The sequence below is a fragment of the Patiria miniata genome, unplaced genomic scaffold, assembly GCF_015706575.1.
Source record: "Patiria miniata isolate m_02_andy unplaced genomic scaffold, ASM1570657v1 HiC_scaffold_7, whole genome shotgun sequence".
NCBI lineage: Eukaryota > Metazoa > Echinodermata > Asteroidea > Valvatida > Asterinidae > Patiria > Patiria miniata.
The window spans coordinates 9,104,911-9,130,207 of record NW_024037074.1 but is presented as its reverse complement, the minus strand read 5'-3'; the positions used below and the strand labels follow the sequence as shown (position 1 = coordinate 9,130,207).

General features: G+C 37.8%; 1 protein-coding gene across 2 annotated transcripts in view; it reads right to left on the bottom strand.

Annotated features, from left to right (window-relative positions):
• Positions 1 to 25,297, bottom strand: part of LOC119744807 (calmodulin-binding transcription activator 1-like) — a 50,831-nt gene that overhangs the window by 23,572 nt on the left and 1,962 nt on the right. For both annotated transcript variants that reach the window (XM_038220953.1, XM_038220954.1), the window contains exons 2-5: positions 15,649 to 15,758; positions 3,395 to 3,462; positions 961 to 1,096; positions 110 to 181 (exon numbers count right to left, since the gene is read on the bottom strand). In XM_038220953.1, coding sequence (XP_038076881.1) covers positions 110 to 181; positions 961 to 1,096; positions 3,395 to 3,462; positions 15,649 to 15,758 — 386 coding nt within the window. The remainder of the gene's footprint in view (positions 1 to 109; positions 182 to 960; positions 1,097 to 3,394; positions 3,463 to 15,648; positions 15,759 to 25,297) is intronic.

Sequence of the window (25,297 nt, the reverse complement as noted above, 5' to 3'; positions counted from 1 at the left end):
TATCAGACTATTCATTAAAAACCCTTCCATTAACAATGCAATCATGTATTTGGTTCTTGTTACAAATGATAATTCTAATAATTCATTTGATTCCTCTCTGTGCACTCACCTGTAGAAGCCAGTAGCTTCGTCTGTGGAATGTTGGGATGAGGGCCGAGTGTACATAGCTCCCATATATACACTGCAACAAAAATCAAATTGTTGGATCATTCACAGAATAGTCAGATATCATTCGCGTAAATACTGTGACTAGTCAATTCCCTCCACTGACAAAAGAGAAGGTACAGCCAGGGTTCGACCTTCGCGGTAGCCCGCTAGCCAAATGCTAGTCAAAACAAGGGCGGCTAGTTAAACTATTCCTTCAGTAACCAGGCTGGCGAGTCAAAAATTGTTGGGATACGACAAAGATGAAAGGACAGGAAGACTATAAATCATTAAATTCAGAAAGTAAACCTGTATCAATTTGTGTGTAATTTTATCACTTGTTAAGGGTTAAATTATATATTCTGTTTATAAAATACACTGATAAGATTGCCTCAGGATACACATTTTACATGTATGCACATTGTTGTTTATGAGACTAATGAAAATGCATGCGGGCTAGTTAAAGAGTCTGTTTCAGTAGCCCGGCTGGCTTGTGAAATAAAAAAGTTACGGTCGAACCCTGACAAGTGGCATATCAATCACCGCCAGTCAAAGCATGGCTATATCAAATTAACAAGGGAATTCTTAACTGCTAAAAACAGCCACTTGATTGATTTTGACTGCTGCGATGGCGTACCGGTAGCTAAAATTATGGGTCAGAGAGGGAGGGTTAACCGAAAACTCCAAACATGGTTGCTGAATGCAAGGGCCTTTTCCCCACAAAACATATCAATTGTCTCCACTTCTTCACTTTATTCATTTCAGGCCATCTTTTATTCCTGATAATTATCAATTCAGCAGCCGGCAGTAACTGACCTCAACTCCTTGTATTTTGAGCTTCATGTGATCCACCCGTGTCGTCCGTTCATTCTTACGTTTCTTCCAGAAGTAGCCATCTCTCCGGAATCGAACTCTCTTGCGATTGTACAGGACCAAGGAACCACTCTGGGGTCTATCAATGATAATTACGTGGATTGCATCAATTTAGAAACGATAGGCAATCTTAGATTTTACCTTACAAATTTTGTGGAATTGATATATTTGACATAAAAAAAAAATAAAACTTAACATTTGGGGACAAATAACACAAATCGAAATGATCAACTTCAAATGAAGAGAAGATTTTCTGCATACGTACAATGACAACTCTTTGTAAACATTTCTTGTAATGATGCTACATTGTACATACATGTATACACTGATTTCAAAGATTTATTAAATTGACAATGTACCGTACTTTTCAGAAACTTTGACAAATTTTAACCAATGTTGAGCAGAATAAGCATTTGATAGTAAAAATGGCTCAATAAATTACTTTCAACATTTTGCTGAAATTCCTGATTAGGAAAGGGATTAAACATGTTGAAAATAGTTCCTCGGGCCAAGACCCAATGCAAACCTAATGTAAAACAGACAAATAGACCTGATGACATCCCCATCGTATTCAACACAAATATCCAGCTGTCTAATAATGGGAGGCAGCTGGCTCGTCTAACTAATTACACAGCATTCCTTGGTTGACTGCTACCAAACCCCTCATATCTGATTAATTCCAGCAAATTGTCAATATGTTTTCCCTCAGTGATGTACCGTACCTGTAGAAATTTGACTTTGTGAATTTTTAATAAAGATATCCCTGTGATTAGCATTGACCTTTGAAAAAATAAAATATCTAATACATGTACAGTGTGCAGCTAACAAATTGATTGAAGCATGTCAAGCTAGGATCCAATCCCCAGGTCAACTAAGACGTACACACCTGTTTTCCATATTCATTTGGATGATGTTGCTAATTTACCTTGCATTTCTGCTTTTCCTGGGCCCAATTTTGCCAATACTGTTTTCTAAACTGAACTTTTTTGTGAGCTTGTTGTTTATATATCCTCTGCCCATTTCTTAGGGTTGCAGACCAGTAAACACACTGCCATAGACCTCAGTGGTAATAACGCGCACTTCTCTAAATTATTAAAAATACTCACAACTCTCCAAGCTGTTCAAGATGCACATCAAATTAAAGCTTATTTCATCATCTTTCATTTTCTTTTCAATTTTTTTTTTTTTTGGGGGGGGGGGGGGTAATCCAATGACTTTTAGGAGAAATTTCCATCCGAAGATGATCACCCCTAAAAATAGTCCTGAAGCCCATCGCCATTTTCAAAAAATGCCTAGATGCTCCATTGCAAAATAGAGCGCTTTTAGTGCTCAATTTCATTTAAATTTCACAGAAACACAAGCTCACAGTCCTGTGCACGGCTTACACCCAAGGTTCTTTTTTACAAACTCTCAAGTTCATGGCCCAGAAAATGCTCTAAGGGCATGCAAATCGCAATTTGGCCGGCGGAGGCAATTTTGGGCCTACCGGGGTATTTACTGGTCTGGACCCTTAGAGACCAAAATTAGGAAGAGAAGTAAACAGAATTACATGTACATGTACATGTATGTACTTCACTGTTTTTCACAATTTGCTTAAAGCAAAGAGGCAATAAAAGAAATTTCCAGCGTGCACAGGTGTTCATGTGTATATGCACATTTCTGACTGCATGTACGGTACCGGTAGGCACAGCTTTTCTGCTAGCCGTCTTGTGGTGCAATCAAATTGGCTCTTGACAATTACAAATGCAAGTCATGATGCCGGAAGGCTCTTAGCCAAGACACTGAAGGAATTAATGTTCTGCTGACAGATGGATTTGCATTCAACTACAAGAACCAAGCACCATCTAGGGATAACACTGCTGAGGAGCAGGGACTGACATCCATGAACTCACACCATTGCAGATTAGTCCTACTCTTTGAGAGTCACACCAAACCAAAATACATAGAAATCAAATCTATAGAAATCAACATTCGAGTCTGCTTAACTGATACGAAAAGGTTCATAAAGATCATTTGCTATTTGTGCAATTCTTTTTTTCAAACTTGCTCAAAATCTTACGAAGGGTGCATAACAACCAACTTGTATAAGTTTGGGCATGGTGGACACTGAAAAGAACAAAGGAAATGTGTGCACAGTTTTTGTGATCTCATTCTTGTGAATGCCATTTCAGGTAGAATAATTTCACAAGGTATTTGGTACCATCCCTACAATCACTTTGAGTAAGGTTTTTCTCGTCAAACTGGTAGGTCCCTTTCTGGGTACTTCTAAATGTTTCTACTTGCCTTTAACATGTTAGGTTTGCCTGTCTGAAAGCAAAGTCTTTTGAGTCGACACGAGTCGTTCAGATAGATGTAACATCATAAACACTTGACATACCTGTTCTTTGTAGAGGTGCTGAGCCATTGGTCATGGCAGTCAAAACTGATCAGCCAAGACGCAATCTCCTACAATCAAGAAACAAGATAAAGAAACGCATCACAAAGTAGTTAACTGAATTGTCTACAATAATCAGCTAGTCTGGTTGCCGTAGGCTATGGCAGAGGCAGAGTAAGCCTATTTGCCAGTCCAGCCGATATCCAATCTGATCTAATTGCCAATCTTCCGGATGTCAACATCTTACCCGTCTACGTATCTCATGGTTACAGGGATGCTGAGCCTGAGATTGTCTTGTCACATTCTCTAATACAGCTTTCTCAAACTCAGAACCTACAGTATGGTACAGACCTACTCGCACAAAACAAAGGGCATGTGAAGTCATTTTGGGGTGGACCTGACAATTTTGAGGTTTTGAGATTTTCTGAATCAGTAAATTTACAACCCCCAAAAGTTTCTTCGTTGATTTAGTGAAAAAAATGTGTATAGAAATTTATACAAAAAGCATTTAAATACGCATGTTTTTCTCATGATTTGGTTGTCAGGCTTTTACTTTCTCCCTGGGGTGCTATGGTAACGGTATCTACATGAAAATAATGTACACTGCATATCATTTGGACGGTGAAAACCTCACGAATTTGAAAATAATTTCATTAACCCTAACTCCCGATGCTAGGATGCAACCTCAATCCTGCAAAATCCTCCAGCAATTACTGTCAATATGTTGAGGCAGAGCCAGTGACATCCTGGAGCAGTGCGGAGGATTTCAAGCATAATCTTAAAGCCTAAATTTATGCATGGCTGAGCATAAACAACACAAGGTACGGCCCAAGACCTTGCCACAGTGCAACCTCCAAAATCAGGCACACATTTTAGCCATAGCCCCAAAATCCTGCAAAATCCTCCATTTTGAAAAGAGGATTTTAGAGGAATTGGGAAGTTGAGTGTTAATGATTCATGATAATTTTATTTAAATGAACAATTACTTGTTCCATGTTCCATGGAAATAAATAATTTACATTTTCAGTCGGAATAAAAGAAATAAAATATTCACTTTTAATACCTCATTAAAACCAAAATGGCACTCTGTACGTATGCATACATGTATGAATATTTTATTAATACTTAAATTTTATTATCAAAAATATATTGAAAAAGTCACCATGCGTATCATATTGAGCAACTGCTTGCATTTTCAGATTCAATTCGGTTTGATTCAGAATAAGATTTGCAATATTTTAAACGCAGCCTGTTCATCAGACGCATCGTTCTTGTACACAACTTCCCAAGCATGCTGATATCTCCAGGCACTTCCGTTCAACTTTACAAGGCAGCACACCTCGATGCAAAGCCATGCCGCATGCTAATCAACGGAAGCTGTAGATTATGTGTCCATGCACAGTAATTGATCCCACTTTCTCTCCTAGACTACAAGCTAGGCAGGTGCCTGCTACTCAAGATGAAGACAACTCAATTCACCTGCCTTCTCCTCGGCAATCCAGCCTGTAGATTTGCATTGGAATTAATCATGAAGAATCAGCTTTCTGTGAATGTTGGGCATTTCAAGAGCTGAACTGAGACAATACATTGATATTTAACCAGGTTCAATACAATCTGTATAGAACCTGATGATCTTATCTGATGTGTTACTCAGATTATGTACATGTACAATGTAGGTTCAATCAAAATTTACGGATGAAAAACTATGATAGCTGTATTTGAAGAATCTTTTTAATAACAGAAAATAGAAAACTGCTTTAAAAAGCATACAAGTGTATTTCTATCAGTTTTTAAAAGTAAAAATACGTAGACCTGTACGGTACACACATGTATCTATTTCTTATATCTAATTCTCAATTCTTAAGGTGCTTCATCCTTGTTTTTCCCAACAAAGACAGTAATAACGATCCAAGAATGAGGAAATTTAAAGGGAAAAATCATAATGTTGGTCTTTTTATAAGCTTCAGAGATTACATTGATTGTGAAAAAAAAGAGACTCAACAGAAGAAGAAAACTCATAAAAGTTGCCTAAATACAAGACCTGAACCAATTTAGTCCACCGACCGTTCCAATTCAATGACAAATTGCCAATAAAGCGAGTGCCGTGCGTTTAGACTTCCTACTGCGATTGCCACTTTCCTCATAATTACATTTTACCAAGGTAACAGAACAACATCATTTCCTTCAGCGCTGGCGTAATCAGGCAGGATCGGAGGGCAATTCATCCACGATGAACCAGTCCCACTAGACCACGTTCAGCTTCCCGAACACTGGAATTATCAAGCTAATGAATCTGTACCTAACAGAGAGGCTTGGTCATTAGTATAGATCTTTTAATTGGACGGTCTCCAAGCGGCCTTTTCACTGAGCCTTTGATGGGCTTTGCTGATGTGATGTAAAACTACGGTCGTACCTTGATGTACCATGAATGCCAAGTTAAAATGTCAAGGTCTGATTGCTGCACGATTCATTGTTATCAATCCAAGCAAATGGGAAAATATACATGTAAAAACAAGAAACGGTCAGAAGGGATACTGTACCGGCACTAGATGGAAACTGATGCATTTGGCTTGTTAAATATCCCGTTCTTTTTGCTGGTAGAGTAAAAATGTTGAGATAAAATATGTACAGTGTATGTACCTGATACGTATATTTTGAATATTTTCAACACACAATAATTTTACAAAATGTAATCAGTTGCAGCATTTCACAGGGATTTTTTTACTTGTAATTAAATGCAAAACACACATATCCCAGTTGATTTACCCAAAAAATATGTACATCATCACGAACATGTACATCCACACATGTACATGTACAAGTTAATCCAAAACGTACAACATGTATACGGTACCGGTACATTTATGTACATCATGTGTGACGTTGACATTATAATAAATTTCTCTGTGTATTTCCTTACAACATTCCCCGTAAAAATTCCCTTCTTTTTAATTAAATTTCTTGCCCCAATCTCTGATGTGGAAATAAAACTCTGACCCAATCGGACCAGGAATTGAAATTGAAATGGAAGCGAACTGATATGAGAGGTTGTCACACATCAGTGATGGACTAACAAGGCTTATCATCAGTGAGTGGTTCTTAACTGGCTTCTCTGACCAGTTGTCACTTCAGACAGGAATTCCAACATGCCTGGATATCTCAGCAGTTGAGATCTCTCCACCCGCTATCTCTCCTATGGGATCTTGTTTGGTTTCAGGAACGTGTGGGCGGAAAGATGATACGCTGCACTTTTGTCCGGCCAAGACAGCGGCGTGAACCCACAATGCCGTGCTGCCGTTATTGTGGTCAGACCGACCAAAGCGATAATCTTGTCAATGAGTAGATGTGAGATTTGATTAATGAATTGGCGGAGGATAGGAGTCAGTAAAGTAGACAGATTGAAGTGACTGTTTCTTAGTCTGGTTAATCATTGTGGTGAGAGCGCTTGAGAATTAACCAACCAAACCATCCAAATAAACACTACAGTTGGTGATTTATTTACATATGCTGCAAAACACCTACTGTATAGGGCTCGATTATTATGGACGAGTCACTAGTTGCAGGTTGTAGTCAAGTATTAAATTTACCTGAAAGAGACACAGAATATTATATTCAGTATCTGCAAGATTTGTTGGAAAGAGCAATTATGGAAAAACTACCAGTACATCTGTTTAAACATAAAATGACAAATACATGTACCTACTACATGCAGCGTATGGGGATCCTGAAGTACATGTACATGTACATTGTGTATGAGACCATAAGTCTGGGTTTATGAAATTATACAAAATTTGAATGTACATCGAGACAACAGATCCGACAACATCCTGAGACAAACTTAAAAAGTTGTTAAGCAGAAAAATTTCTAATGTATGGAAAGCCAAGCCAGAAACCAGCGAATCAATAAATAAAACTCAACAATGAAAGTCTGCATTTTCTTTATTTAGATCATTTGCATTTATCCCAATGTAACCTACTGATTTATTTTAAAAACAAATTACTTGGATCAAAGTACTAATATGAACACCCCGTGAAATTACTCCATCTGGCTCGCTGTCACGTAGAAGTGATTTCAACCGATCAGTCCATTTGAATTTTGGAATATTAGTGCTGGAAAATCGTGCTTGACGATCAAAAGGTTATGCATGGTCTGTTTACATGTACTTGAGAAGTGTAATATCCACCGAGTAGAAACTTTAACAGTTTCGGTTTTGAACATTCCCCTTTGGATTTTGATTTGTCCTGTACAAATGTATGCCTTAAAGGGAATATACGTCATTTGCTTTTGCTGTATTTTTCAGAAATGGATGGAATTGGGGGGTTGGAAATATATAGCAAATATAGTTACACTGACTTTTTTGAGGTTTTGGGTTCGAAAATGCTATAAAAACCAAGAAAAACGATCATTTTCCTGTAGTCTGGTTCCCTGACTCCATATAAGAAGAAACAGAGCAGTTTACATACATTGGGGAATTGTAAGCTGGCTTGTACCCGTTCATAGGTGTGTAATCGATTGCAAACAAGTGCGATGGTCAATTGGGGCCAGTATTTGAAAAAAAGCCAGTTTTTTCCAACGCTGGTCGGCCGCCGAGCGTTGATACAAAAATATCAACCGAAATTGATACAAAAATACCACTTTTCTTGAAAATGACAGTATACCAGGTGCCATGATTTTACAGGATGCTTTACATTGCTAACAGTCCAGCAAGGTATTTTAATATGATTTGGTAGTTTTATTTATTGATGTTTGCAAATGTTGTATTTTCCCTTTAATGCCCAGTAAACATACTGGTACATTGTACATGTGTACAACTCCTCTGGTAATATTAGACTAGGACAAGCATACACAGCTCTCTTGTTTATTGTAAAACCCTTCATGTTGGGATGATTAAATAGTTGAATTCATGTTGGTCAAATACATTGACAGGCAGAACACGACCCAAGATACAAAGAATGATGAATTCGACACACGATACCGGCGGAGAATGCGGATCGTGGAAATCTCTTTCTCGCTTTATCACTGTCCGTGCTCGTTATCACATGACTACCGCGACTTAATTTATGCTCCTTCTTGACGTATAGTCAATAAAGATGCACATTCTTCCTCCATAACAGACTGAGAAGCTATCATTTCTTATCGATAGAAATGATACATTTATAGGAAATGACTTGGAATGTGGAAGCAGTCAGATAACAACTAGCAAGTTTACCTATACACCACGTAAGGCCCCCCCCCAAAAAGTCTCCGGTTTCTGGTATGCGCGCGTCGCCGTAGCTATGCGCGTCGGCAAAATGAAAAAGTTTTTTTTCAATGAAAGATGATGTCTCAAAACCGCCAAACTCACTGGTTTGACTGGAATCCTGCTGCTGCACAATTTTAACGTGTTTTTAGATTGGGTTATGGTCGAGAATAAGCTTTATGTGGCCTCTCTGGACTCCCATATATTTGCACTAAGTTTAGTCGGGCACCATTTGCAGTCATCAGCCGACATTTGAAGCAAAAAAATCAGGTAAAAAAAAAAAAAAAAGCCGCGTCGCCGCACCACTTTTTGGGCAAGCTCCATACCAGAAACCGGAGACTTTTTGGGGGGGCCTAAACAGGGTGATCTTGACCTGTTTTCCATTTTACATTCATTTACAAACATTGTACACAACATGTGCACATGTTCAGGCAGAGTTATCAATACTATACTTGACTAGATCAACTTTGATTCAAATGCGTGAAACACATGAAGCAGAAGGAGATTTCAATTAAAATATTAGGTCTACATCAAGTATTAAAACAATGGTACATTTAGACACAATAAAACATTTGTGTTGTAAACTTTATTTATTATTTTAAGAAACTCTCAAAAACAAAAAAAATATGCATAAACCAAGCAGGCAAATAGGGAAAAATACTAAATAAGTATGTAATGTGTTTTGCGTTGTTCGAAGACAGCTTTGCTGTCTTGATAGGTCTCAATAAAAATATTTCAAATAAAAAGCAATTCATGCCAATTTAGGAACAGCCCCAAATGCTGGCACCTGATCAGTCATGGCCCCCTTCAATGGAGAAACCATTGTGCATGCTTTAACCCTAACTCCCTAGGCCTTTTTGCTACATGTAGAAAGTAGCCTCAATCCTGCAAAATCCTCCAATTGGCCTCATGGAAAATAGCATATACATTGTAGCCGCAATCCTGCAAATTCCTCCATTAGTTCTTGAATATGGTCCATGACGGGGTGACCACTGCCTGAATCCTGCAAAATCCTGCGGCAGTGACTGTCAATATGTTGAGGCTTGGCCAGTGACATCCTGGAGCAGTACGGAGGATTTCAAGTATAATATTTATGCATGGCTGAGCAAAAACAACACAAGGTTCGGCCCAATTCCCTGACACAGTGCGTCCTACAAAATCAGTTTTGCCATGTACATGTAGCCTCAATCCACCAAATTCCTCCACTTTGGCAAAGAGGATTTTAAAAGATTCAGGGCAGTTAGGGTTAAGCAGCTGTGCCTTGACTATTATTTGAACAATAGCTACCAGTAGCACAATGCTTTCAGTTTCATCATTGACATACAGGGCCTCCGGGATAGAATTGATAGCAGTCCAAATAATTCAACATCATTTATAAAAATATAGTGTGTTTCTGATTGACTCTGTTCCAGATCACCTTTAAAAAGGAAAGATTTTATAAAATGTATTTTAAACAGAAAGTTATTTTATTTGGTTCAGGTCTTGTATTCCTTAATTTTTGAAGGATACACTTACATAATTTGTACACATACTGTACAGCCTTAATGATTTAAGTATGTAGTATACATGCCATGTATACCACGTACATTACTGCAGGTCTCAATCGACAGTATTTGTGCGTAAATGAATTTCTCACATGTAAACATCCCTTGATATTACAATGCAAACCATGTCCTATGATGATGAGTGAATGTGCAACTCTCCCTTCAGGCAAACTCCCACCCATCTTGGGTTTCACAGCGTTCTGTTGACACATTCTCCCTGCATGCAGCCCCAATGCAGCTTACTGCACTGTTGCTCTCCGAGTCCTTTCCGCTAAGGCACACACAGAACTATCAATCAATCTAATCGAGAGTGTCCCTTCAAATTTGTCCATGGCCATGATGGCTGTTGACGCAGACTGCACAGTAAATTACAGGTAGTTAGTCTTGTCAAGTGTTTAGGCTGATCATTTATCAGAGAACTACTACAGGTTCGTTATTGATTCTAAAACCTGTACATACTGTAGAATTTTATATTGGATTCCATGTAAAGGGCTTACAAATTCATTTAATTACGGGTTGATGGCTTCTGACTAGCGTCATTTGAACGAAGACATTGACAAGAAATGGGAAACCACCAAGATAGGGCTGGATAGCTCAGTTGGCAGAGCACCGGAACGGCAATCTGGAGGTCACAGTTCAAACATCGCTCCAGCCAATTTCTTTGTTCAACTTTTAAAAATTATTTAAAATTTTATACAAGTTAAATGCATAAATTATTGGTTATTCTAGTCCCTTTCCTTCCCAAGAAATGCAACTATAAATGAGGTACATGAGGAACAAGTTTGTAAGTTACAGTATGTAAATTGTAATATTCCTGTTTGGCAAACTTTCAGAAAATATTTGAAAATCCAATCAATGTTCACCCTGAAAAATGTACCGGTTCACGTTCGTGTGAGCTTCAGTTTTTCCTCAAACCCTGAAACCAAAGTACATGTTCATGTGAGCTCTATTTGCCTTTTGGGAAAACCAATCAGAACAAAACAAAAACCAAAACAAAAGTGTTTCTACATGTACACGTACACTGAACCAAACATCAGAGGAGTAACAAATCTGAAAGAAGTACATGCACGTGGATGTAACTGGAAATGGAATGACATGAATGAGTAGAAGGAACTGGAGCATTGGAGCCTGTGGTCTTAGACTGTTAGAGTCCTGAGAGGCCTTACATTCAAACCACAGGAATTCCAATCTGGGCTGCAAGTATGGAACCCAAATGGTTAAATATGTCTTGGGAATAATTCTGACCGGCTGTCAAAAAACACGTCAAAATTGAAAACAAAAATATACAGAACCACTACACAGTGAGGAAAATACACATATAAAAAAACTTGGCCAGACAGCTGGGTGGAGGCTGCTGCTCAAGGCCAAACCTGATGAGGTTTATTGGCAGATCTCATGCAAGACAGAGAACAGCCCAGCGGAATGAGGCATATAGGGCAACCATGACATGATAGGTATGGTGACATCCTTGAGGAAGGTGTGAAAGTCTCAAGGTGACGGACAAGAAATGTGATTAGGAGAGACATAACGGGCTTGTAAAAATCATCTTGTAAGAAGTTGCATGAAATCTACAGTGAGGAATAATGCGTCCATCTAATGTACACAAATGTACCCTATTGGCATTACCATTATTTTTAAAAAGTTCTTTCATTGAGAAGAAGTTGTTTTTTATTTAAAGCAATTCAAAGTATTTTTACATCTATTAATCATTTATTCATAACCTTCATTATTTTTTTACTTTTAGAAAAATATACATATTTTACAAGTCAGTTCTATCTTTCTTATTTCAGTAATTTTTTGTGATCACTTTAATATCAAGTATTCATTTTGCACGAATTACTTGACTAATGAAATAATATTTGAGAAAGTTACGCATCCTTACAATGTACAGGTACGTGTACATGGAAGTTTGATTCATTTATCACCATTCATTCATGATGATGAATGTTATTATCAATTTTTTTTCCACTGGATCTTATATTTGCATGAATCGTAATAATCCTGTTGCATTTTATGACCATTGGGAGAGGGTAGGAGCATTAATGAAGAATGTGTCAAGACAACTGAGCACACAGTACATGGAACTCATTCTTGAGAACTTGATGATGCCTTGTTTTCAACCTGCTGGTCTTCTATTATTAACTGACAGTCAATACTGTATCTTATTCCCCCCAGTCCTCCACTAATGACTATAGACAGTTCATCCACTAAGCTATGAATTAAGCTCCTCGTAGCATGAAGACTCGCTCAGACTCCGTGTCACTCCTCAATCATGATTACTTTCCAATAAGATCGTCTCTGCATCCACGGCAAGACGGTTGGTGTTAAGGGTTGGAAGACTTGCTGCATATTTCATGGAGGAGCTCAATGAAGAGGAAGGTGTAAATAAAAGACGAGATGAAAGCAAAATACATGTATGGAGAGACTGACAGTGATGGAAAAAAAAATCAAACATTTAGAGGGCCTTACACTGTGATCCTAGCATGCAAAATGATAGGGGTAGGGAGGCAGACATACATGTACAAACACGTATCGGTGGAAGGAAAAGAGTAATTGAGAAATAAAATAACATTGCAAGACAAAACCAAAATGATAAAAGACAACAAAAAGTAATGTATTTCCTTCCCCCTCCTAAAACAAAAAGGAGAGAGGGAGTAACAAAAGAACATGTTGGAGAACACTTAAGACCAAAAACAAACTGGTATCTATATATGCTTTAAACGTACAATTCAATGAAAATGAACAATGCTCGCCTTCAATGCCCTGTGTCAACACATTTCCAAAGTATTTCCTAAATACCTGTACCTGTACCAGGCCCAAAATCAGAGCAAGTGAACAGTTTTCGTTAACAAACTCCAAGGGGGGTTTGCAAAATTGTATTAAAATTGGAAGATTCGCAACATTCATAAAAGCCTTCACGGAGAAGGGAGAAGCTACATGTATTACAAAGCAATGGTGGCTGATGTAGTCATCCGTGAAATGAAGACACACCTGCAGTGAATGGTGCAGCAAGACTGTTAAGATGCTCAACGAGCCGCAGTCACAGCTGAGAGCTTTGCATGTTCCTTTCATTAGCTAGAGTGGTATTACCCTAATGAGCACACAGTGAACTGGCACACAGATGCTTAGGATTGAAGCATGGCATGGCGTCTACTCAACGCATGATGGGATGTGGAAATGAAAGGGAGGCTCCACCATCTAGCGAAAAAAACTTAAGGGACATAGGTCCTGGAACAGCCCAATTGGGCTACAAAACGTGCTTTGAACGAGATGATGATAATCAGAAATAACTTTTAAAAGTATAAAATAAACATCCACACAACTATCCTTTCAAAACTGGGCGTTTTTGTGCTATTCCTGTATTATGCGTGCGAGAACGAATTTCGGGGTCCACTTTTGCGACCCCATAAATTCGAGCTGTTTGGATGCTAGTTGTGATTTCATTCCTACACGTAAAGTGTTCGCCTTTTGCGGACGTTAAAGAAACCACAATTTTTTGCATTGGTGATTGGTCACCGCGCGCTGTTCCCGAGACACACAACATGTATAGCGTACATGAGAACGACACGAAAGACGTATTCGTACTCCGTCATGTCCGATGTAAACAAGCGTTTTTTTTTCGTCTTTTCTCGGGAACGGTAAGACATTAGGTTGGTTTCCTTTCGACCAGATGTTTGAAATAGGCTACCGGTAAGTAACAATCCAAAACATGACATTTTGGGGGATTTCAGGACCTAGTGCCCCTTTAAGCGTTTGGACAATGTACAGGTACATACTGGTACCACCCCAAACCACCTAGACACTCTATGGTTGTATGGATTCATCAGGGAATACATTGTACAATGTAATACAATGTAGACACAATGTAATACAATGTAATACAATGTGGATACAATGTAATACCATGTAGATCCAATGTAACAGAATGTAGATACAATGTAATACAATGAAGTGCAGGTGCTAAAGGGTTGGCTAGTTAGATTTTTTAAGTCAAAAGTACATTTTGCACAACAATTGTAGCTTCAATTATGTTCCAATACAGCAACACTCTGCAAACTGCAAAGGCCAAAGAGTGAAGAGAAATCTTATGATGAACATGTGTTGTTGTATCAGGCAAAGTGCAAAGAGAAAAAAATTATGTTTCCTATTTTTTTTCCTGAAAAAACCCAAAACAAAACAAACCCAGGGTGTACAATGTATGGGTGTTTTTTTTTGCCCTAGTTTCTTATAGCGATGATATTCAACTATTGATTCTGCATTTGCTGTGCTGTTTAAAGGCTTCGCTGCATGGTTCGGCAAAACCTGACTTTAGATCAACTTATAATAACTAGGGTAAGGGCAGCACAGCAAGTTTTTTGAATGAAAGATTTGGGCAACTGGGAACACATGTATTTTTTTTCTTGAACTCAGCAGGTGTTGGCTCATCATGTATTAATCACTGTTATCCAATTAGTTTGGAGAGCCCCTCGACAGAAACTTGTTTCTTTTGGGTGATCCTACGGGAGCTTTTTGGGTGTTGTTTTCTGTTATGTTTTCTGTTATGTTTACTACTCAGTGTTATTTGTACATGTAATTGTTTTGTCTATGATTCATTGTTTGTAATATCCCGGAAAATGAAATAAATAGATAAATAAATAAATGTATACTCGGCTGATTTGTAAAAAGGAAAATGTCATCAGGAAGCAATTCCAGATCAAGGATAGCACCAGTGATTTTACGTATTTTAATAAAGTTTTCAATTATTTAAATACGTGTAAGGAAAACCTTGAAATTTCTAAAAAGGTGAGGTATTTTTAGCATCCATATAGTCTCGTCAAGGGTGAGCACATAGGAGATCCAAGTCAGTAGCTGAATGAATGCTTGATTAGTGATGTGTGCAATAATGCAAATAACGCTCTTTTAATGGCCGTTGGTGCTATCTTGATGGATGTATTCTGTGCGAAGAGCATGTGGCTCATGCACATGAACATGCAGGTCACTAAGAATAATCCACACAGCATGATCACATTCACATTTGTACAATATGTACATTTACAAAAAAGTAACAATTTCACTGTTCACCCATGAATTCCTGGTACAGAAGTTACCCTACAAAATAGAATTGGAAGGTAATATGACCAGCCTGTACCTACACACATTTGTCCAAAGAAAACTGTATCATTTCTGCCAGATTCAGTTGATTATTTCTATTCAACTGTGACTACAATCAAGCATTTGAAACTATAATCAAAAGCCCATCACAGCACTACAGTATAAAAATCTCCTTTCAGACAAAAAGAATCTAGTTTTAAAAACAATTTTATGTGTACATGTGTACAAGTTTGTGTTTTCAAGCCAACTAAAACTGCAAATGCACCACCACTGGCTGGGAGTCACAAATATGACAATTTCCTAACGCCTTGAAAACACTGACCAGAACAAGGCCATAACGAGCCAGATCTTGTTAGTAATGGTTGGAAGTTGTCATACATACCTCATTAGTATTCCAGCGATGTCTTAAGCATGGTAGTTCTGTAGCTAGAGGGATCTGTTGCAGTGTCTCTGGTAAGGTAATATGCTGCGTCTGGCTAGGCCTACCTGTGGCTGAGAGATACAGGGAGAAGGCCAAGACAAAAAAAATCAAGAAACTTGGTTTCAAATTGCAGACACTGAGCTTCATCCTGCATATTATGCAAGGATTAACATGTAGTAAGCTTCTTGCACTTAAGTTGTACCTTGTAAGGTAAGAACTGAATTTGAATCAAGGGGAAATGATTCTTTACAATTGATGAATTCACAAAATAACAATTTTGAAATAAAATTAAAAAAACCAAAATGATAATTGTGGTTTTTTTTACTGAATCTGTGACAGTATTTTTGTTCCCCCCTTTTTTTTTACTATATTCAACATTTATGTTATGTTATTAAAATAATCCCAGTTTGTTCTCAAGATACAACACATATATTTAAGCAACTAAATAAGACTGAGAAATCCTGTGGACAAAACTGCATTCAGCTAACATTTTCAAACAATTAAGGAACTGTCTAAATAGTTCAGAAGTTCCGTAAACAAACAAAAAATGACACATTCCCTTTGGTCAAAATAAATTGTTTTAAGAAGACCAGTAATAACGTGTCTAATTTTACTGCTCTGATGAGGACGGGCTGACGTCTTAGAAATGATTAGCCAACATCTCTTGCTCAGCTTGTGTAAAGGTCCTCCTAAACATCAGCATGAGTATTCCAGATGATCAGTTATGAAGATTTACGGCCAAGATTAAAGTAGGATTAAACCGTCAAAGAGTCAGGGGGGTTCAAGGGAAAAACACCATCCCTGCATGAAGTAGATATGAGGCACTCTGGAGTTCAGTGCACATTTGTGGGGCAGGATTGGGGTCATTTGGCCAAAGATTAAAATGCTGATGCACTGTATGGAATGGATAAGATCTGGATGCTAATCACGTACATGTACATATACCGATAGTAGGGCTTGGACTTTTGAAGTACATGTACAGTTGTACATGTAGCCTACTGAATTTAATTAAGGGATCATATTTCAATGAGAACCCTTTTTCACATACTGAGTCTTTTGTTCAATTACCTGGCAAGGAGTTCAGGTAAACAAATATAAAAACTGGAAATATGCAGAACTAAGTGTGGCTTCTGGAATTATGTAGAAGTGTGGCTTTTGAAATTATTCTAAGTGTGGCTAATCTGAATGTAGGAAATCAGAGAAATGCAGGTCCACTTCAGGTATGACCCTGTAGTACCTTCCAAAAAGACAATTTATAGAATTCCACTGAAGAAAACACTTCTTTCTTCATGTTCTTTTATGAAACGAACCATTTTATTTCAATACTTAAAATGATAGTCCAAAGCAATTAAACTTATATTTTGGGTAAAAAACAGAACTCAATCACAACGCAATGACACACACCTGCCTGGGGAAAATCAGGAACTCAAAGGAAATCGCAAGAAAAACTCTGACAGTTTAATAATCTTCACAGTGCCTACTTCTGGGATTTAAACCAGACAAAAATAACAAAGAAAAACCAACTGAAAAACATGTTAGCTGACAAGTATCAGGGTACTGCAAGTCTGTGTGGGTACATTGTACATCCTCTCCCACTGAAAAGCCCTTGAGTATTCCTGACTGCATTACACGTACATGTACACCTGCACACATGCGCAACACACACAAATGAATGCTTCTCAAATCCTAGAATAGCAATTATCTAAATTGAGCAGGGAGGACAGCTAGCAGCAAATAGCTCCTGCCTCATCCCTGGTTGTCAAGACGATCCCACGGCTACCCTACTGGGTGAGATGTGTTATTGTCATGAAGGAGCCGTTGCTAACTGTTGATTGTCACGCTTACGCAGCTGTCGTGGTGCTGCGTTGGCATGTGGGATTACTACAAGACATCGTTGGTAATAACAAGAAGACGAGGCCTGTCTTGGAATCAGGCCTGCTGAATCTACATTTGTACCTTGAGGCGATCTTTGGAATAGCCAAAATATCTGCATACAATTTGTTAGCCTAAGTGTTCACGTTTTATACATGTATGTAATTTTCTATCAAGTTTGCTAAAACGTGTAGTCCTCATTGTAAACATAGCACCCTAAATAGATCGGCAAACCAAATATCATAAACCCCTTTAAGTAATTGCCAATCAACTGTGCCAATAAGTGGCACAGCTGAAATGCCACCTTTTAGACAGTTTGTTATTTTACCAACACGTGTTGCAAATTGATATTTGAATTTTGATACGTTTATAAATGTACGTGTACCGGTAGTTTGGGTGCAATAGTAAAAAAAAAACCAAAAGCTTACAAAATTGACAAAATGTTTTTAATTAATAAAGTTGAACCACATGTACATGTACCAGTACAGTGTACATATAAAAGGTCTCTAAATTTGCAGCACTTACATGTAAGTATGACAGCATTGTACACTGACAGTTGTTTTCCCCCAAGTACGGTATGACTGCAATTCCAACTTATTTCTTGTTTTCATTTGGTCACCTTATCCACTGCATCACACCTTACCTTACCATGCCTTCATTTGCATAAATCTGCATAAAGTTCTTGAGGCTGTGTTCCAAATTCATTGGCTATGTCTATCAGTTTACATGTCTTATGGAAAATTGCTTTAGCCGTGTCCATAGCCGTTGCCATGAGCGGTAGCAAGTAATTCCAAAGTTGCATAGGACTGCACCTGCACAGAGGATCTATCTTGAAGGTAAACGTGCATGCACCCATCATGCTCATCAGCACCCAGACATCAGATGTTCACTTCAACTGACAACTACTGATAATTGGGTTAATATGTCCAGCAGAGCTGCAACCAGACTAACTAGCACCATAATACAGAAAGATAGCACACAGAAATAAAGTCTTGTTACTGGTCCAAAAACTCTAACTTTGGATGGAAAACGTTTGCTGAAGAAATCGTCGCACAAGCTGTATGGTGATGGACTCAGCAGGAAATGGGCCTATTCATGACTTCAAATGGAATCCAAATGTGTCAGCTGATATATATATGATATAGGGGGGCCTACATTTACCGGTAGGCCTAATTTTATGAGGCGATAATATCAGTACATCTTGTCAAAAGGTCTTCTGCTAATAGTCATACAGGTGCATGATCTGGTACCTTCGGCTCCCGGTCAATAATTTTCTGGTTTAACAGACAGTGATAATGCCCTTTTAAACTGGAATTAAGTTTTGGGAAAAATGTTATATTCTATGAATTAACAATCATACTAGACATTACACGTATACATTTTTATATATTACATGCAGGCTTTTAATGGGTTTTGTAGTGTTTTATACAAGTTCTAAGACAAAGCGTTCAAGAGAAAGATTTACTGAAGCCATGTCCATGTACTGCGCCATCTTCACATTCACGTACAAAGTAAAAAATATATAAAAAGAGTCCAATATCAGGCAACATATTTTTGGGGGCTGCAGTAAATGTAAGGGTGAAAAGTGAATTCAGTAAGAATTATCATTAGCACTAAAAATTTAAATGATAAAAGAAAGACTGCTCTGGACAATAAATGACTTTTAGCAAAATGTGAACAGTTAACGGATTTAGTCATCACGATGAACAATTTTTCTCGATAAATTTTGACATTTCTAAAGCAAATACAAGCACATTGACATTGATATTTACTGAGATAACAACCAGATGACGAAATATTGATACAGCAAATTCAGCGTCAGTTTTATACCAGTATAATTTACTGCACTCTGGGGAATCAAATGGCAATTCCACGTCCATGCTGAATACTCTGTGTACATGTAGGGCATCAACTTGAAATGAAATATGGATTTCTTGTTATGTGTATGGTACATGTACATGTTGCTGTTCACGCTAATTGGTTCTCAAGCATCCTTACAGTAATAAGGAGACCAGGTATTGGGAACATGTGATCAATAAAGCTGGGCATGCTTGAATGTGCTTGGCCTGGCAGGACAGTGTGATTAGGGTGGTGCTAGGTCACTAATGAGACTTGTGAGATCAATGTCAGGTAATTGATGATGACAAACAGATTCAATTCATGAACAAACAATTTGGACATTACATGTGCATACATTGTACAATTTATCATGTATTGACTCTGTACAGTGTATACATGTACATGTGCTAACGTAAACATACAAATGTATGCCCTCAATGGTGAAAATGACAAGAGGGACAATATTGAAGGACAATCATCATTTATTTTGTGCCATTGCTGCTGTGCATGGTATGTACACATGTATACTGTACAGTTCATTTTAATCAGACCCAAATTGTTACTCTGCTACTTAAAGGGAAGATACAACATTTGCAAACATCAAAGAACAGAATGATCAAATTATCACGTAATACCTTACTGAATTGTTAGGGAATGACAGTCTAAGGCATCCTTTAAAACCATGTCTCCTGGTGTGCTGTCATTTTCAAGAAAAACTGTATTTTTCCAACGCTTGTCGGCCGACCAGTGTTGGAGAAAACTGGCTTTTTTCAAACACTGTTCCTACTTTTTCATATTTAGTTATTCTGACTTTTCTGTGCAATTGATTACACACCTGTGAAGGGGTTCAAGCTTGCTAGACTGATTCTCTGACCTTACAGTTCCCCAAAGTGTATTAATTGCTCCGTTTCATCTTAAGTGGGGTCAGGGAACCAGACTACAAGAACATGATAGGTTTTCTTGGTTTTTCCAGCATCTACAAGCCCAAAACGTGAATTAAGTCAGTTTAACAATATTTTCTATAACATACTAATCCTCCAAATCCATTTATTTCTGAAATTGCAGCAAAAGGAAATGTTGTACATTCCCTTTAAGTGACTTATAAATTGTCTTCAAACATCATGATCACCAGCGATAAAACCTAAGTTAAAATTAAAAATATCCACCAAAGTTCTTTTGAAAGCTCGTCTTAAAAAAAAGTGGATTTTATAAATCCGAGGTTAGCCAAAGCTGGATTGTTAATAAAGATATTGTGTACAAGTACTACAGTTGTTGAAACAAGTCATTTTCTTTGTTGTTCCAAACAGTCAGAACACACAATAAATTTGAGGCTTTGCATGGTGGGGTATCGGTATCGTTTCGGTTTTGCGGTAACACCATGTGGTAATAACTACTGCTTAGAAGATATTAGTTCTGAAAAGAACTTGTCCTGCTTATTATCAACTTGCTAAGTAGTTTTTTTGTTCTGTTTAGAACAGTCCTGCTGTAAGTTCTAAAAGAACTTGTCTTTGGTCTCAACGTTTCGACTAGCCTGCTCTAGTCATCGTCAGGAGACTGTTCTAAACAGAACAAAAAAACTACTTAGCAAGTTGATAATAAGCAGGACAAGTTCTTCTCAGAACTAATATCTTCTAAGCAGTAGTTATTACCACATGGTGTTACCGCAAAACCGAAACGATACACAATAAATTGTTTTGGTTTTTTTTTGGACGAAACTGATTTTAGGGTTACTTGGTTTAAACAGTGATAACATTTTAACGTGTTGAGTGCTTGAAATAATTTTCTCACTTAATTATAAGTAGTTTGATTAATAAATGGGCTTCCAATTAGTCATTATTAATTTTGGTGCTACCGGCACATAGTTTTTTTATATGAAATACATTTCTCTGTTTTGGGGTTCCGCTTTTTTGAGTTGCCCTGTACATCTTAGCCAAGATCTTGGGAGGATGTTTCAGGAGGAAACCAACCAAGTACCAAGTACCAAGTATGTCTTAACAATAACAATTCCATTACAGATCTTAGACAACATCGCAATGTCAGAGCAAAAACAACTCAGCACAATGTAGGCCTACATACGTATTGGGCAAATTTACACTGAGACAACTAGTATCACACTTTAATGTAGACAAGAATGACATTGTAGAATGTCACCGCAACACAATTTCATGTGGAAGTGATGCATGGAAGCCTGTATCTTTCATGCAGCTGTGATGAGTAACGAGACAAGTGACCATTCCCTCTGGACCTGAGTGTCTCCTGATAACTGTGAACATAGTGAATGTACCAGGTACGGTACGAATGACGGAACAGGTAGCATGATTCAGATGTCTAGACACCTGATCAACTCATAATGACATCATGGTTTCATAGGGTCATTTGTTTTTATCAACTAATATTCGCACCTGTTAGAGACACATGTAAAGATACTGGTAGGATCATGTGATTTTCATGCATTTTGTTCTTTCCAACAATAAACCTCTCACAAATCTAACGAACGTTCAAACCTAACCTGTTGATGTTTCAGCTCAGTGGATGTTACACTTTTCAAGAAAACAGCGAACAATCAAGCACAACCTTTTGATCACAAAACATGATTTGGTCAATAGCACTCTTTATTCCAAAAGTCAGTCAATTGACTGAATGATGAAATCACCTACATTTACTGTTTCTTCTAAATGACAAGACAGACAGAATAATATCATGCGGTTTTAGTAACTACCGGTATGATCTTTGATCCAAGTAAATTTTTGTTCATAATAATTTGGTAGACCTTTTGGGATAAATGCAATCATACACTTTTAAGTATAGATCAAGGAGAATGGAGTGGTTTGGGCGGCTACCCCCCCCCCCCTCCCCCACTGATGCTAAGGCCAAAAAAATATGTAATAATTCCGGTTACCCTCGGGCCCTAGTTTGACAGTCCCTACCTTAATTTTTGTTGGTGGAAAAAATGAGGAAAAAAACCCCGAAAACCATCAATTCCTACCTTTTACCCTTTACTGTTTAAGTAGACACCTCCATATGATCGTACACAACAAAATTGCCCAAAGAACCCAAACAATTCCCTACCTACCTACCCTATTTTCAAATGCCGATCAGAAGCAGAACCATTTTTTTGGTGGCCTAATTATTGACATAAAAACAGTTTCCTAAAGTTTCCTAAAGTTCCCTGAATTCTGTCATCACTCAATATTGTTAATCTTAATTGACTGCTTCAGGCCTTTGATTTTTTTTTATACGTTGGGTTTCATGCCTCATCCCCCCCCCCCCCCCCCCCCCCCCCCTTGTGAAAAATTTAGTTCAAGACCCCAGTAAGCATTCATTAGAGATCCTGGATCCCCGATGCAGCCGACATGTACCTCTTACAAATTTCAATCACGAAGGAACACAAGTTTCACCTCATTTTGGGTACAAGAAGTTTACAGGTTTCAGATTTGGTCACTGCTCACCCACAGGGTATCTAAACACTTTCCAAAATTACAAAATGTAGGTCAGGCACAAGGTGTGCATAGCGTGCTTGATGCATGCCCAGCAGGCTTTACTTAACATTTGCAAGCCCAAATCCCACCTACATGTAATGTGCAAATATCATCAACGTTTACATGATTATATGCCTGCTTGGGTGCCTAGGTGATGGAAAGCAAGAAGATTACCCACGATGCATGCGTGCTACCTTTGGATCAGTAAAGGCCAATCCTTACTTATTTCTGATAAATTGGATTTTCTTAGTCAGAGCTTAGAAATCATGTACATGTACGTATACATGTACAATGTCATGTTGTACAGTATGGTACAGACGATGGACGCATACATGCATGAACAATGAAAATATCACTTGCATAAAAACTAATACTCTTTCCCAAATTCCCTTAAATATACATGTAGGCCTATACATTGTAATTTGATGAAATTACAGCCAAAAGTTGAAACTTTATAAAGTGTTTTATAAACTTTTTGTATTTTTATTTTTTCTTCTTAATTTTTCCACTTCTGTCAAAATTAAAGCAATTTGACTTTGTGAAAAAAGTTTTTTCCCCACCTGTACAAATTATGTAATAATAGCAAAATTTTACAGTTTACTGCAAAACTGAAACTTTCACAATATGACCTGCAATGCATACATTTTTGTTTGCTTTTTAAAATGGATTTCCTTGACTGCACATACATGTACTGGTATACATATGAAAGCATCCAGCTACATGAAAACAATAACAGCAGCTTCAAATTTAAAAGGCTAGAAACTTTAGTGTATTGCATTTTCAAATAATTTAGTACTGTACTTGATTATTTTACAACTTGATCAAATATTCAATTCCGATATTCAATTTTGTACCATTTTGGCTGATCAAATTGCACACTTTTCCAATCAAAGTTGCACTCATAAATGATACACAAATATATGTCCAACAAAGTGTGCCTTTACCATGGTGATTATTCCAACACACAATCTACCTGCATTTTGATTGGGAAGATCAGTACCATGCAGGATATTTTTGAGGGAAAATAATAAACAAATATTGAGTGGCTCAGCGTGGAATGGGAGGAATATTATCGCAAGGTAAAATCTGGACTTTTCCATTTCACGAGGCAAAGCCGAGTGAACTGGAAAAGTCCAGATTTTACCGAGCGATAATACCGAGCGATAATATTAAAGCCACTCAATATTTGTTTTATATAACTGACACATAGATCCTTGTCATTTGATATTTGAACTTTTATTTCAATAAAATTTGGAGGAAAATGTATTTCTCTCTTCCAAACCACCCCTTTACGAAAATGTTTGAACCCCACTCTGTAGCACTGACTCTTTGGAACAATACGCGCTACGCGCAATGCTGAACGCGCACACCAGCATGCATTTGCACACAAATACCGCATCATGGAACAAGAATGATCCTAACTGTTTAATAGTATTTCCCATTCCCCATGGGCGGATAGTACTTTTTGAGCCACGGCGTGAATGGGAGCAATAACGAATGTCACGTGATGTGAGTTCAAATAACAAGGATCTGTATGTCGGTTATATAATGTCAAATATTTGCCTGCTCTGAAGTAAGCCCCCTGCATCTGTCCGATCTCCTAGCTCAAACCACTTTGCATTTAAGTGTCTCTATGTCTCAACTTGTGGAGATGTGCATTTGGAAATTTTTGTAGGGAAAAATAAAGTGGAATCGCAATAATGGAAAATCCACCAACTTCGGGGGAAAAACGTGCCCGCCTCCTTCATTTTTCCAAAAAGCCCAGACGAGAAACTATTTTATTTATTAAGTTACTCAGCTGTAAAACATCCTGTAATGCAAGAAGTTACATTTGTGTAAAACATTCAGTGAACCCCCAAACTACAGGGCAGGGGTCTTAAAAAGTCAATGAAAGTAACTTAGGATAAAAATGTATTAGTCCAACCTCTGTCATGACTGTCAACACGTTATCAATATAACGGGGCCCTATACTAAACGATCGCCATCGTGTTCATGCCGTGGGGACATGCACATTGACAGCAACACCAGTGCATGCACATGCAGTCGAATCTACATGATGTATGTTGTGGGCTTTCTTGCAATTTGCGCAATCTTAAGAATGAGCGCGCATTCTTAAGAACGAGCACGCATTCTTAAGAATGAGCACGCAGTCTTTAGAATCAGCGCTCATTCTTAAGATTGCGTGGGCATATTATAAATTTTGCGCAATCTTAACAAACATTGCATGGCATAATTATGTTAAATTAAACTTATTGGGGTTAAAGGGGAAATAATTCATATAACGATATGCTGTGCTCGTTTAAATACGATAATTTGCATTAAATTAAAGCTGTTATTATAGCTTTTTTCCTGCCCCCATGGGAAGTTTTGTAATAACGGAGGACTGGGAACTAGTTTGGGAATAGCCCCACTTGTGTGGC